Below are 13,707 nucleotides of genomic sequence, written 5' to 3'. Positions count from 1 at the left end.
CCCCATAATCACAGCTCTATGGAGCAGCATCAGACTCATATTCTGACTAGAATTGAGTCGGACTACGTCAGGCTAGGTATTTTTTATGGCAGTTTGCAAAAACCTTTTACAAAACCTTGATTTTTTTTTTTTCCCAAGTTCACAAAATATCAAGGATTTCAGGCACCCTGATAAACCTGATCAGGTCATGTATTTGTCTCTAACCACAATATGAAGTTTCTGGGTAAACAATAAGGACAAAAGATATTCGTCTCTGATTTGTGAGATTCTCTGGCTGGAAGGTTTTATGGCATCGGCTCACCCTGCGGGTCGGCCTTCTTGTAGGCGTTTCCTGCATCGACAAAGCTGGTGGCGGAGTCCAGTTTGTTCTGAAGCTGCATGTGGAGCCGTGCGGCCTGACAGAAGGCGTTCCCTGCAGCTGAAGCACACACAGCCAGAGGAGCACAGCGTAAAGGAGCAGAAGCAGATAGATAGTAGACATTTTACACAATCATTAATATGATGTCATAGGTCATTTAAGAAGGGGGAGGATTTTTTTCAAGATTTTTTTTAAGAAGGTGAATGCCATCCCCCCTCAACTCGAGTACTAAGTGCATTTTGTTCCGTTAATGACAGAAACAAAGAACAGGTTTTGGAAACTAAAATTAAAAAAAGTTTGCAAATTGAAATTTGAGAAGAAACATTTTCAGTTAAAAAAAAGGCTTAAGAGTAATTTAGCTGTTTTCTCTGATGATGTCTTTTTAATTTTTTCTAGTTGATTTTTTCTTTCAAATTCCCTTTTCATGTATTATTTTTTAAGTTTTATTTTTTTTATAAACATTCCTTACAGATTTAATATTTTAAAATTGTATTTTGAAATTAAAATATATCTAAATGTGATTAATAAAAAGTTTCTTCACAAATTGTGTTTTCCAGATCAGATTTTCTTCACTTCCTGGACAGGCTTTCCTTTGGAGCATTTCTATTGGTCTGCTGGACGTTGGCATTTTTATTGGTCAAAAGTCTTTTTAGAAGGCTGAATCGAATTGGATCTGTGAAACACAGTTGTAAAAGAATGTAAAAATAAATCTTAAAAAGAGAAATTTGACCCAAAAACTATTGAAAATATAAAATCTGTAAAAAATATTTTTGTAAAATTTTGAAAAAAGAAATAATCAGAAACATCAGAGAAAACAACTTTTAAAATTTTCTGTTCTGTTAATAATGGAACAAACTTCACTCCACATTTAAATGGGGAAGGAAGCCTGCTTCAGTCTGCACGTATAGAAACCTGTGTAAGATATGACACTTACCACTCCAGTTCTTCGCCATCTTAAACATGTTGGCGGCTCTCGCATACATTTCACATGCATCCTCCACCTTATGGTTCCCCCTGTAGCATACAGGAAAGAAAAACAACCAAACAAATTCAATTCAATTTAGTTTATTTCTATAGGGCCAGTTCAAAACACATGTCACCTTAAGGCACTTTACAGTTCAGCATATCATACAGTCAATGTATGGTTACTGCATTTAACATTTATGTTGCAGCACTTAACATTTATATCATATTTTAAATGTGGTTTAAAATGGAGAAAAATGTCCCCCATGTTTCCACTGATCCACAATATCATCACAGTACTCCACTGAAAAGAAACAAACAAGAGCTCAGCCTGCAGGACGCATTGCAGAGGACAGATCAGGATGCAGAACTCCTCCAGCAAAAACACAAAGCCAATAAATTTTGTTTCCTAAGGTGACATTTTTAGCCTCTTAGTTATCAGGCTCCTCTCCTGTGGAACCAACTACCAGTTTTAGTCCGTGAGGCAGACACCCTGTCTACTTTTAAGGCTAGGCTCAAAACTTTCCTTTTTGATAAAGCTTATAGTTAGAGTGGTTATCCTGAGCTATCTCTACAGTTATGCTGCTATAGGCTTAGACTGCTGGAGGACATAGGGACCCCCATTTCATCATTCTGCTTCATTCTATTTCTATTCTCCCATTCTGCAGAATCTGTTAGTTCAATCTCTAACGTTCTGCTCTCTCTGCTTTTTCTCATAGTAGCTTCATCTGGTCTGTTCCTGTTTGGCTGTGACTCCATCCTGGAGAGAAATATCAGCTGTGCTGCTGCCATCAACACCTTAGTTTATAGATGTTGGAGCTTGGCCTATTTTCCAGTGTAGTCCTGTTTCTCTGACTGTGACTAACTGGATGTGCTATCTTCATCCTCTGACATGGAAGCTGGCTCGGAGCTCGTCTGCCTGGCTGTGTGTTTCCTGGACAGGGCCGCCTTTGGAGCTGGTGGACACTTGTCTTTTGTATCTATTCTTATTTTTCTATGTCTGCTTCTGTCTTTCATCAACTGACTTACACTTAAAAAGGACAGATCAGCACAAAAATTATATAAAAACTGCCTTCTTATTTGTCCCCAAAGTCTAATCCTATAGGACACCTTCGGACTGAGCTGAACAGAACATGGATCCAGAACTGATAGATCTAGTCAGATTTTAGGAAAGGAAATAGTGGGCGATCTCCCTTCACAGAGACGGTTTCTTTGAATGTTTCTGTTTGAGATGAAGCTGCTATAGTAACAGAAAGCTGAACATTTTTGTGTTGCCAGCGCCACTCTAAGCCACGTCTGAGCCACATCTGTGATGGAGCCCCGGTTCCATCACAGATCCACTAATTTGGCCTCTTAACTCCGAACAGGAGCTCATTAAATAAACATGTTTTGTGCTTAGATGTGAAAGTACAGATGTGACCCAGTTAACATCTTTCTAGGACAGAGATTCATTAGAATGTTTTTTTTTTTTTTTTTTTGTGTAGAAATTAGATCTGTGTTGATTTGTTTTAAAAAAGCATCAGTAGCTATAAAAAGCTGCATTTTTAACAATACAATTTTCTTTCATCTGACTTTAAGGATCCAGACCCAATGCTTTCTGAAATCAACACAAATATGGAGTGAATTGGTTCCACTGCTGTAAATAGAAATTTAAAAAAAAATATGAATCAGGAAATTGTCTATATACCAAACTGAAAGATTGTTGTTCTCTACTCGAAAAAAACTTTAGATTTTAAAATGGAAAAATATTCAATTTTTTTGTACTTTTTTAAATTCAAAGTTCAATGTATAACATGGATGCATGAACACCTCATTTAAAATTGTATTTTGAAATAAAAATATATCTAAATTTGATAAATAAAAACAAAAAAACAGCTTCAGCTTAACAAATTGCTTTCTTCACAAATTGCGTTTTCCAGATCAGATTCTCTTTACTTCCTGAACAGGCGTCACTCCTTTCTGGACGTTGGTAACAACATTTTTATTGATTAAGAGTCTTTTTTACTGGGCTATATGTATATTATATAACCCCTGATCTAACTAATTAATTTCAATTATCTTCTTATATAATTTATTTGTATTTTATGTAATACACAAACACAAAGTTTGCCATGTCGAGTTGCAGGTATTTTCGAGGTATGACGCCGTAGTTCCAAATGAAGAAAATATTTTGCTTGAAGCTCTTTGCAAAGAATCTAAAGTCATGGATTTAGATGAGAACTTAGCCATTCTAACACATGTTTTAAATCCAGACCCTGCTGCTGTATCTCTGGCTCTATATCATGGGCGTAGGTTTGCATAGGGACCATAGGGACATGTCCCTACCAAAATTTTGAACCGACCTAATTGTCCCTACCAATAATTGGATGTGAGCAACATGTTTATAATTTCCAGCAGTAGTTGTTGCAGCAGTGGCTTCTTTTCCTCTCGCAGCTCCTCTGCCTGGTCTCTCCTGTCGCTTTCTCGTAGCAGCTCATGGAACTGTGCTGCGCTGTTTAACTCAACTCTCATTGGTTGTTCTGCCTTAAGTTCCGCCTTCTCTCTCTCTGATTGGCTGTTTTCTAGTCCGCGTGTGCTTGGAGCACAACATTGAAAATTTATTCACACTAGAATGCAGCGGTTGCTACAATTAATATTAGGCTACAAAATTAGTCCCAATAAAAAAAATGAATATCATGTACACTAAAAAACAAAAACCTTTTTTTTCTTTTATAAAACGAAATATTCTGAGTCAGCCAGGAGTTCTGAAGACTGCTGGAAAAATGGGCAAATAAAGGCTGTAAGCCATCAACATTTCTGATTCTGATTCTTAGCCACAGCCACCTAAAAAAGAAAATGTGAGGGTTTCCTTTTTACCGATATTTAGTTGATATTAATGTTTTCATTTTTTTGTTTTTTTAATTTTTACAATTTTGATGTAAAAACTGATCTAAGTGGGTTGCTCTGTGGGGAAAGGCACATTTTACATTTATATTACTGTATGTTTTAAAGTCTCTATACTCCAGTTAATGATGAATCACTTACTAAATTAGTTGACGATTATTGAAATAATCTATTAAATTTTTCAGCCCCAGATGAAATACATGGAATTTGCTACACAGAGTACCTACAGCCCAGATGTTCAACTTTTATAGTGAAGTTAATATTTTAATGAATGTATTATTTTGCTTGATACAGAGAGAGAATAGTAGGTACAATTATTAGAGTGGTGTTTAACTCTGCACAATTCTATATCTTCAAAAGAAAATATTGTATTTACCTTCACTCTTCTCTTCTCATTCAAATGAAACTGTTTTCAAAGTGGAAAACAGTCCCAATTCCACATTCATCAGAGCCGGTTATACTTCAAACATTGATAAACAGTATCTAATGAGTGTAGAGCTTATAACATTTTTATTAATGGAGCAAAATGTTGCTTTTCTCTTTTAACAATGAATTCCTCTTATCAGTACTGATGCTCACATCGAGCATAAAAAAGGGCATATTGCATAGCACCAATGACACCAGACCAATAGTGTCCCTACCAAAGTTCAAATCAAACCTACGCCCTTGCTCTATATCAGGGTTATTGTCCTGCTATGGGGTGAACCTATACTCTTTTGACCAGTTGTCCTCAGAATGACCCTGCCACCACTATGCTTCACTATGTGAATGGTTGTACAAGATGATGTAGTAAAAAAGAGAAATGTATAACAGAAAATCCAAACAAACTAAATCCAATCTTTTTTTTCTTTTTTTATGTGCCACAATGTTACATAAAAAAAACGGAGCTAGAAAAAAATCTGTTAAAATTTGTGTGTTTTTTTTGTGTATTTGTAAAAAGTAAATCAAACGAATATAAGAAAGTCATTTGATTCCAAATTATTGGAACAGAATATTGGAAAATAAAGGATTTACTGGGAAATAACCATCAGAAAGACCGCAGTTGGTCGATCAATAATCCATATATGTTGGTGCCTACTTTATGTTAAAGCGTTTTTCTTTATGCTAACATCCGCCCCTCCCGTCCACAAACACAAACAAAAAGAGCCTTCTTCCTCCTCCGCAGCATCACGGCCCCTCCGCGGCTCCCTGCATCCTCCCTGCATGGCGGCCCGCTGTCATCCGCAAAGCAACAGCAGGCCCCGAACACCACCGCAGCCACCAAACCATTTCAATACATCTGCTGCGAAGGAATGACTGAAATAAAACCAGGGCCCCTCAGTGCAGAAAGCCCCCTCATCCCCCATCATCGGTAAAAATAAGCGACACTTAAGCATCCGTTACCCGAACATCCCTCCCAGGAACGATCCCGACGCTTTGACCTTCTTGTCGGCCTCCGCCATCAGCTGCATGGCCTCCTTCTCTTTGCCGGTGTTGTCCATGGTTCTGAAACGGCCCGATGTTCCGCAGTGGGCAGAGAAGATGGGGATGAAGCGTCTGTGGTGGAGCTGTCAGTGGTGCTGATGCTGAAGGAGGCTGTCGTTCTTCTTCAGCGCAGAGACGTGACGAGGTTCCGTGCGCACGAGGGCACCATCTACAGGCAGACGCAGCAACTGCAGCAGGCAGAAAAAGGACTTCTGTCCATATTTTTGCAAAACCATCCACTTCCTTAAACCATTTTTACCATTTTAAAATTAAAAAAGTAAACAGCATTTTTTTAATCAAATTTAAGAGAATATAGTATTGTATTTATTGATTAAGTATCAATGAAAGTTCCTCCTGTGCTCAAGAACACAATTTTATATAAATTATTTTACATTAGCACACATTAGTGCAATATGTTACACAAGTATAAACCAAAAAAAGATGTAGTGAAAATCATTAAAGGTAAAGTCCGGTCAAAAAGGAATAATCAACGGATCACTATTTATAACTTAAACTAATACATTGGTCGTGATTTAATAAATTTAATGTTAATCGGTAAAAATATTATAATAATTTTCATCGCGATCAATGAGTCTGGGAGCGGACATTTTTGCCCAAATATAGTAACACCTCACTCCTAACATCTTCCAGCAGTGACATCATGGTGAATGGCCCACATGGATCCTCAGACCCATGTGGGCCTTGGGTTCCTTCTAATGTGTGACATCGCTGAGCCTCATGTGACTGAGGCGTGTCATGGTTCCTGCATGATGATGCCGTTTTATGGAATGGCCTGCCTGTTTTTCCTGATCTGAATCCAGTTGAGAATGTCTGGGACATCATGTTTAGGTCACATCCATCAGTGCCACTTTGCACCACAGACTGTTCAGTGCTAACTGATGCCCTAAACCAGGTCTGAGAGAAGATCCCTCAGGAGAATATCTGCCGTCTCATCAGGAGCATGATCGGGTTACACAGGCACACAGAAACCACACACACTCATTAACCTCATTTAAACTTTAGGAATATTCACTGAGGTGGAATCCCCCTCTCGTGTTCTCTTACACTTTCATATTGAGTATGAACTCAAATCCAGATCTCCATTTGGATTTGTTTTTTTCCTCTCAATCAAAAAATAATAGTTTTTCAAATGAGAATATCTATTTGAGTTCTAGAATGTGTTAGTTTAGTTCCAATTTACAACACATCTCAAGTGTTATAAAATGGTGCTAGATTAATAAATAAACAATCAAAGCCTTGTGATGACATGCGTTGTAAATTGTCACTATAGAAATAAACTGGATTTAATCAAATTTAAATGCTGCTTTAATTTGTTCAATTTCATGAAATTATTATTTATCATTACTACTTTTGTCAAATTCAAGCAATTTCTGTGACTATTGTGGGTTTTTCTCACTTTACCAACAATTTTCTCCATGTGTGTATGAGTCCACCATCATATGCGGAAAATGCAAAAAGAAAAGAAAAAAAAATAAATCACTCCTTTTTTTATGAAACATTTTATTATTTTTCCATATAGCATTCATTTAAACTAAGAACCAGTTTCTCCAGAGGTGGAGGAACAAAGGAAAAGGAAGCATACTCAGTGTAACTGCTAAAGCTGAAGAGGGTTTCACAATTTAACCAGAGGGTCAATGTGACATATTATCAGGAACTCTTCAACTGTATTTTACATTTGCTAAAAGGGATTCCCTTTGAAAAAAACAAACAAAAGTTTAGCCTCCAATTTATAAACTTGTTAAACATTGTTCTGGAGGATGACTGTACAAAGAGGAGCAAGCTGGGCTCATTGCACAGTTTTACAACAAAGAAGTCAAAAGTGTGGCATAGTTGTTTACCTTTACTTAATACCATGAAATAACATCTAAGCTAACACATCATCAGAGTGTAGTGCATGTAAGGGGTTTACAGCAAATCCCATCATGCACTCTTAAGAAACCAAACATTTGACCTTCTAATCATTGTGCAGCAGGAGCTTTGAGGATGTCACTGTTTTTGGGGAGGGAAATGCAGCACATTTTATTCTATTCTGTTTAATGTTAGCTGTAAGTTTTTACCAGATTAGAGCAAAACTCCCAGCAGCCTGAGGAAAGAGGGAAATATGACAGAGGGTTTCATTGGTCACACCATAGTTTTAAGAGTATTATATATGAGAAACTTCACATTCTTATTCCTCTTAATGCAGATTTTCTCATCAGCAGAACAAGTTTGTTAACCTGCCGGGGTTTTTTTCAACTCTCCTTCATGCAGCTTCATAAGGTTACAATCAGGGTAGGAAGAAAGTACACCCCTGGTATTCTATGCCTAGAGTTTTGGAAGTGTGCTTGTGGTTTTTTTCAAAAACATTTTTCATTTGGGCTTTATCCTTTTTTAATAAATAATAACATGGATGAACCTATTTTCTGAGGTTAGAAAAAACAAAAACCCTAAACCAAATAAAGACCTGATTATTCAAAGGTAGATAGTCACACCATATGACAAAACAGACCAAAAACCATTTCATCATCATAAATTAAGGTTACATACACCAAGCATCCATCCTTAGTGTGTAGATAGTCCTTTTTGAGCTTAAATAGAATTTCAGCATCAGGCATGGTGAGCTGACATAAAACCCAGTTTATAGGAGACAAACTTAAATACCATGCTATTGATGTGATTATCAGAAACTGTAGAAGAACAGAACAAACGTGAGTGCATTTTGTCTCAAACAAAATGCAAAATGTGGTTTAAGAGCAAATAAAAAACAAAACTTTGAGGCTATAAACCACAATAACAAAGTAAAGCAAAATTTTACCCCATGATTGCAGAGATTTTCTGGATTTTTCTTTAATAAACAGCTTTCAGAATTCTCTAACCTCATAGAATAATCCTTGGAAACTTTACTGTATGCGATTGTTTGTACTTAGACTGTAGAGACTAAAAACAGCATTGCTATCACTAGTATCAGTATTCCGAAAAAAGGAAAAAAAAACAACAACAATCCACTGGACTATGTTTCCAAGTTTATTAAAGTACCTGCTGGTAAAATATGCTAAATTTTACCGGCAGGTACTTTAATAAACGTTAAACGCTAGTTGTTAATAAAGTGTTTCAGAGGAGAGATCACAGCAATCTCGCAGCCAGCTCCCAGATCAGCTTCTCTGATTGGTTGATGTGGCGTGTCCAGCAGCAAAAGTAAAATTTTTCCAGAAGTACGTGAGGCGCTGCTCCTGCTGCTCAAAACACGCAGCGGGACATTTTGCAAAGCCTTGATGTGCGTCAACCATTGACTGCATGTAAACTAGCTGCTTCTGCTGCCTCTGCTGCTTTAGGTGTGAACATAGCATCAGTCTCATCTGACCAAAGCCATGATACCAGGTGAAGTTCCATTGCCGCTTAGACAACCTCCTGATGTTTAGGTTTGTGATTGTTAGTGAGAAAAGGCTGTTTCCTTGCATGCCTCCCAAACAGCTTGTTGGCAGAGTGTAAAGCATCAGCGTCGGCAGACCCTTTTCGCCGTGGCACGTGCCCCGTGGATCTGCGGTGCCTGGGGCAATGATTTTTTAATGAATTAACAAATTTTCCACTTTCACAGCTCATCTCTCACAGCCCCGCCGCAGCTCTGGCGCACCCCGAGCTGACAGGAAGTGTATTTGCTGACCACCTCCCGTCACAGCACAGACGTTTTTGCCGGTGATTGACAGGTGGAGTGTGGGGGCTGGAGACGCATTGAAGAGAGAGAGAGAGAGAGAGAAATGGTGCAAGAAACATCCTTTTCCAGGACCTGGTTTAGAAAGAAGGCTAGGCTAACTGCATGTAGCTTTATTCTGCTTTCCTGCCTCCTTATTCAAATGTTAGGATCTGAGCCAGCATGGATAAAGACAGCTAGGACTGATTTAAAGCACTTTTTAGAAAAGGCAAAGAAGAATAAACAACCTGGGATTCACAAAATAATAGAATATAGTCTACTTTTTATAGATGTTTGTTAATCTGCATAGTTGCTCATAAATAAACACATTTTCACAAATAAATAGATTGTATATGTTTAAAAAATATAAAGCTGACCAATAGATTCTGCATTATTAAACTGGTACAGGTGTGTGACATCATATTGGACCGTGCGTAACACAGATTTACCTTCACAAAGCCTCAGAAGGACAACATTTATGTACAAAAAGTAAAGCTGTTCATGAAATTATGTTTTGTTTTTATAATGTTTTTTGTTGTCTGCATTCATATAAATATACTGGTGTGATAACTTACTATACGTCTGACTGGTTTTTAGTATACGTCTAGCTTGAATTTATAGCGCCCCCTGGAGGAAACTCCACCAGCCGCCACTGCCCAAGACGCTACCGTTTACTGTTAAAAAAATTAACTTACAGCTCTCCCAACTTTCTGGCCAGGATATACACACCTCATAGGATCATCACCATCCCACCATCATAGGATGGGCCCAAATAGAAATGATAAACACAGACATGTAGGTATGTAGAGGTGTATTTTTGTTTTTCCTTTTACAGTTGCAAATTTCAAGTTTTCAGTTTTTAAGAATTTAATGAAGATAAATTGTGCCTTCATCAGCAGTGGATTAGAGATATACAGTTAAATTCACAAGTTGCCCAATTCAATTTAGTTTGGTTCAGATAGATATTTAAAGCTACAGTGTGTAATTTTCAGCGACATCTAACGTCCAGACTGCAGACTGCAGCAACATGAACACCGCCCGCGCCCCCCGTGGAAGACAAAATGTCTTCCACGACGTCCGCATCACCTACCTTCTTAAGTGATGAGGTTTGTTTACATAGATAATTTTACAGATAGTATTTATTAGTATCTAAAGTAGTATTTTGTATCTATTGTTTAGTACCGTCTCAGTTCATCTCTCTCAACTTGCCGTAGTTACTTTCGNGAGCTCGTAGATGATGATAAATAACATAGTTATGTATAATATATTACATTTCTGACTGTATATCCCTGTAATTATTACACACTGTAGCTTTAATGATGCAGAATAATTGTACAATTTATTTATGACACTTTATAATAATAAATAGGTGCTCTAAAATATTTGCTCGTGCTTGTATTAATTATCTGTGCCCATGCTTTTTAAAAATAAATAATTGCCCAAAAGTGTTTTGATCACATTTTATTTGGTGCCCTATTGTGCCCCTGTATAGTATTGGGTCAGCTGACGCCCCTGTAGATTCTGATGGTTGTTTTGGTGACTTTTTGACCCAGAGATTCCAGTCATTGATGTAATTCTGTGACAGTGAGCTTAGGACTTGTTTTTACTTTTCTTAGCATCCTCCTCACTGCATGTTATGGCAGGATAACTTGGGACCTCTTCCAGTCTTGTTTGTCACTGTTCCAGTTATTTTTCTTAATGATTCCTCTGACTGTAGAAACAGGCAAGTTAAGGCAAGTGGCTTTTTCTTGTAGCCTTTCCTGATTTATGAAGGTCGTCACCTATCTGCTTTACTTGAATAGTGTCTTCTCTTGTCTTTGCCAAGTTGGCAAATAGGTAAAAGAATTAGGCCTCTGTGTCACATCATATTTATACCCCAGGGATACAGGAAGTCATGAATTACCAATTAAAAGTTCCTAGATACCCTGATCAACTTTAGCAACTACAGAAAACCATATTTAAAACTATATTTAACAACATAATTAACTGTGGAATACATGATTTCACTTTTTGTGTGTGATTTTACTTTTACCATCAAAGTAGTGTACGTAAGTAAAATGTTGGAATGTTCTCTTTTTTGCATTTGTTTTAATGTTTTAAAAAACAGAATATTTAGAAATCCTGGTCATCATTTTTAACAGGGGTGCTAATAACTGTGGAGGGCACTGTAGATGATAGAGCTGCGCCCGAGTATGAGCCAGGCTGAGATTTCTTAATTTTTATTTTGAAAATAAAGTCATAATATTACGAGAATAAAGTTGAAAAATAATGAGAACGAAGTCATCATACCATTATCCTTTTTCAGACAGATAGCTTTGAGCTCTGAGCAGCATATCACGGCCGACCAGCTCCACCAATCAGCAACCTGAGTCCACTTTGACATCCTGCCCAATTTGATGCTGATGCTAAAAGATTTCCTTGTTTGTCAAACCAGAGCCAAAGTTTAACTTCACATAATGCTTGACATTCCTCATTTTAGGGAAGAAAGTGCTTCTTGAAAGAGCTGTCATATAATACAACTTTTTTCTCATAATGCTACAACTTTATTTTCAGAATTTTACGACTTAGTTCTCAAAACAAAGGAATTTTTTAAAATCTCTAGCTTTGCCCTGATGTTCCATCACCCGTCTCTTTCATCCTTTAACCTTTTATAGGGCATACCCCTTACAAATGGAGTCTCTCCCGTCCTTCAGTGAGGTCTAGAAGCACAAGATCTATATCCAGCCATTCAGCAAAGATACAGCTTCATGGCTGTACATCTTATTTGGTGATCTGACCAAATAGATGAGCCCTTGAGTGATATATTACCTACTGTAAATTAAGTTGAAAAAAAAAAAGGTTAACAAGCCTAGTTAACAATTATATTTAGATTTATAAACTAAAAAATGTAAGTGCCAGGATCAGCATTAATGCCTCTAAGGTTATGTTGGACCAAAAAAAAAATCTGTTTCTTTCACTCCCAGAGTTGTTTTCATGAATTTTTTATAGAAGCACTTTTGCTATTTTTCTTAATATATTGGGGCAAGTTGGCTTTTTTGTTATTACATTGACATAGATTTTTTTCCATCAAAATATCTTTTTGTATGTTACAAAGGTAATAAGGTCTTGTCCTGGATTCCAATAATTTTCAAAGTATTTGCGAGTGCCCCATAAAGGGTTAGCATTAAAACTGTCTCAGAGCTCCTCTAATTAACTTTGTGTTTCCCAGAGAGAGCCAACTGTGGAGCTGATTTACTGTTAGCTTCTCTAACATAGAAATTATTTGTAGATCAGCAATTCTGTACTTTGTTTTCTATATCTGCTTTGGCCTTGAACCTCAAGAGTCTGTTTCTGCAGGAGGTTTCTGGGCAGCATATAGTGAGAGTAGAGGGGAAAGCAGTACAAAAAAAAAAACTCCCATCAACTATTTATGTTTGAACTGTTTTATTTAGGAAACAGAGATGAAATTCAAACATCAGCAATACAAATTTGTCCTCTTTTTTTATGTGAACGTGAAACATAAAGACAAGGCAAAATCTAAACGAAAGAAAAGCGGCATAAATAAACAGGAACCTTGTCAGGACCCCCCCCCTCAATTTCCCCTAAGACTTGTTCAAACAGAATTATCAATATATTGCCGAAGAGGTTGCCAAGTTCTATTTAATCACTTTAATGAAAACTGTATTCTTTCCAGATGAGACAGCCTTACCACTTCCTCTAGCCACAGTTTAACCGATGGGACTTCTGATTTTTTCTAGAACATCAACACTAGCTTTTTTCCTATGATAAAGGCATAAGATAAGAAAAAGAACTGCACTGGAAAAACGATCTACAAATAAGTAAAAATGTCTTAAATTAAGTGTATTTACCCTTAATTTGAGCAGGTAAATGAGATAATTTGCCAAGGGAATAAGTATTTTACTCTTAAAATAAGATATTTAGATAAAATGCTACTTTTCTTAATTTAAATGTAACTTGTCTTGTTCCATTGGCAAAATGTCTCTTTTACCTCCTCAGTGCAAGAACTTATTTTAAGAAAAATTTTTAAATTTTTTTAATTTCGATTTTTTCCCCCAGTGTGTCGTTGTCATTACTTGAGTTGAACTCCTCCCCCTTCTTAAATGACCATCCCCCCAAACCATCCCCTGTGACATTTTATTACAGAATGTGTAAAATCTTCTCTAAATATTTACTGTAATGGCAGTAAATATTGCCATTTGAACATCTGGCAGGCTGTGGGCTTATGAGTTGCCTAAGCAAAAATTAATATAAAAAAAAAATTAAAAAAAAGTGTCCTACCATGACTATGAAGTTGATCCCAGTGGGAAATAAGTCTCTAACTATGTAGGGGCAGTGATAGCCATGCTAACTA

The 13,707-nt window shown here is 37.0% G+C and overlaps 1 protein-coding gene across 1 annotated transcript in view; it reads right to left on the bottom strand.

Moving 5' to 3' along the window:
- Positions 1–5,805, bottom strand: part of LOC107099465 (beta-soluble NSF attachment protein) — a 16,192-nt gene extending 10,387 nt beyond the window's left edge. Inside the window, exons 1-3 of the mRNA XM_015397604.1 lie at positions 5,588–5,805; positions 1,293–1,372; positions 302–418 (exon numbers count right to left, since the gene is read on the bottom strand). Coding sequence (XP_015253090.1) covers positions 302–418; positions 1,293–1,372; positions 5,588–5,685 — 295 coding nt within the window. The 5' untranslated portion in view covers positions 5,686–5,805. The remainder of the gene's footprint in view (positions 1–301; positions 419–1,292; positions 1,373–5,587) is intronic.
- Between the last annotated feature and the right edge of the window lie 7,902 nt (positions 5,806–13,707).

The sequence above is a fragment of the Cyprinodon variegatus genome, unplaced genomic scaffold (genome assembly GCF_000732505.1).
Source record: "Cyprinodon variegatus isolate N-32 unplaced genomic scaffold, C_variegatus-1.0 Scaffold873, whole genome shotgun sequence".
NCBI lineage: Eukaryota > Metazoa > Chordata > Actinopteri > Cyprinodontiformes > Cyprinodontidae > Cyprinodon > Cyprinodon variegatus.
The sequence above is the reverse complement of the archived record's forward strand: the minus strand, read 5'-3'. Positions and strand labels throughout refer to the sequence as shown.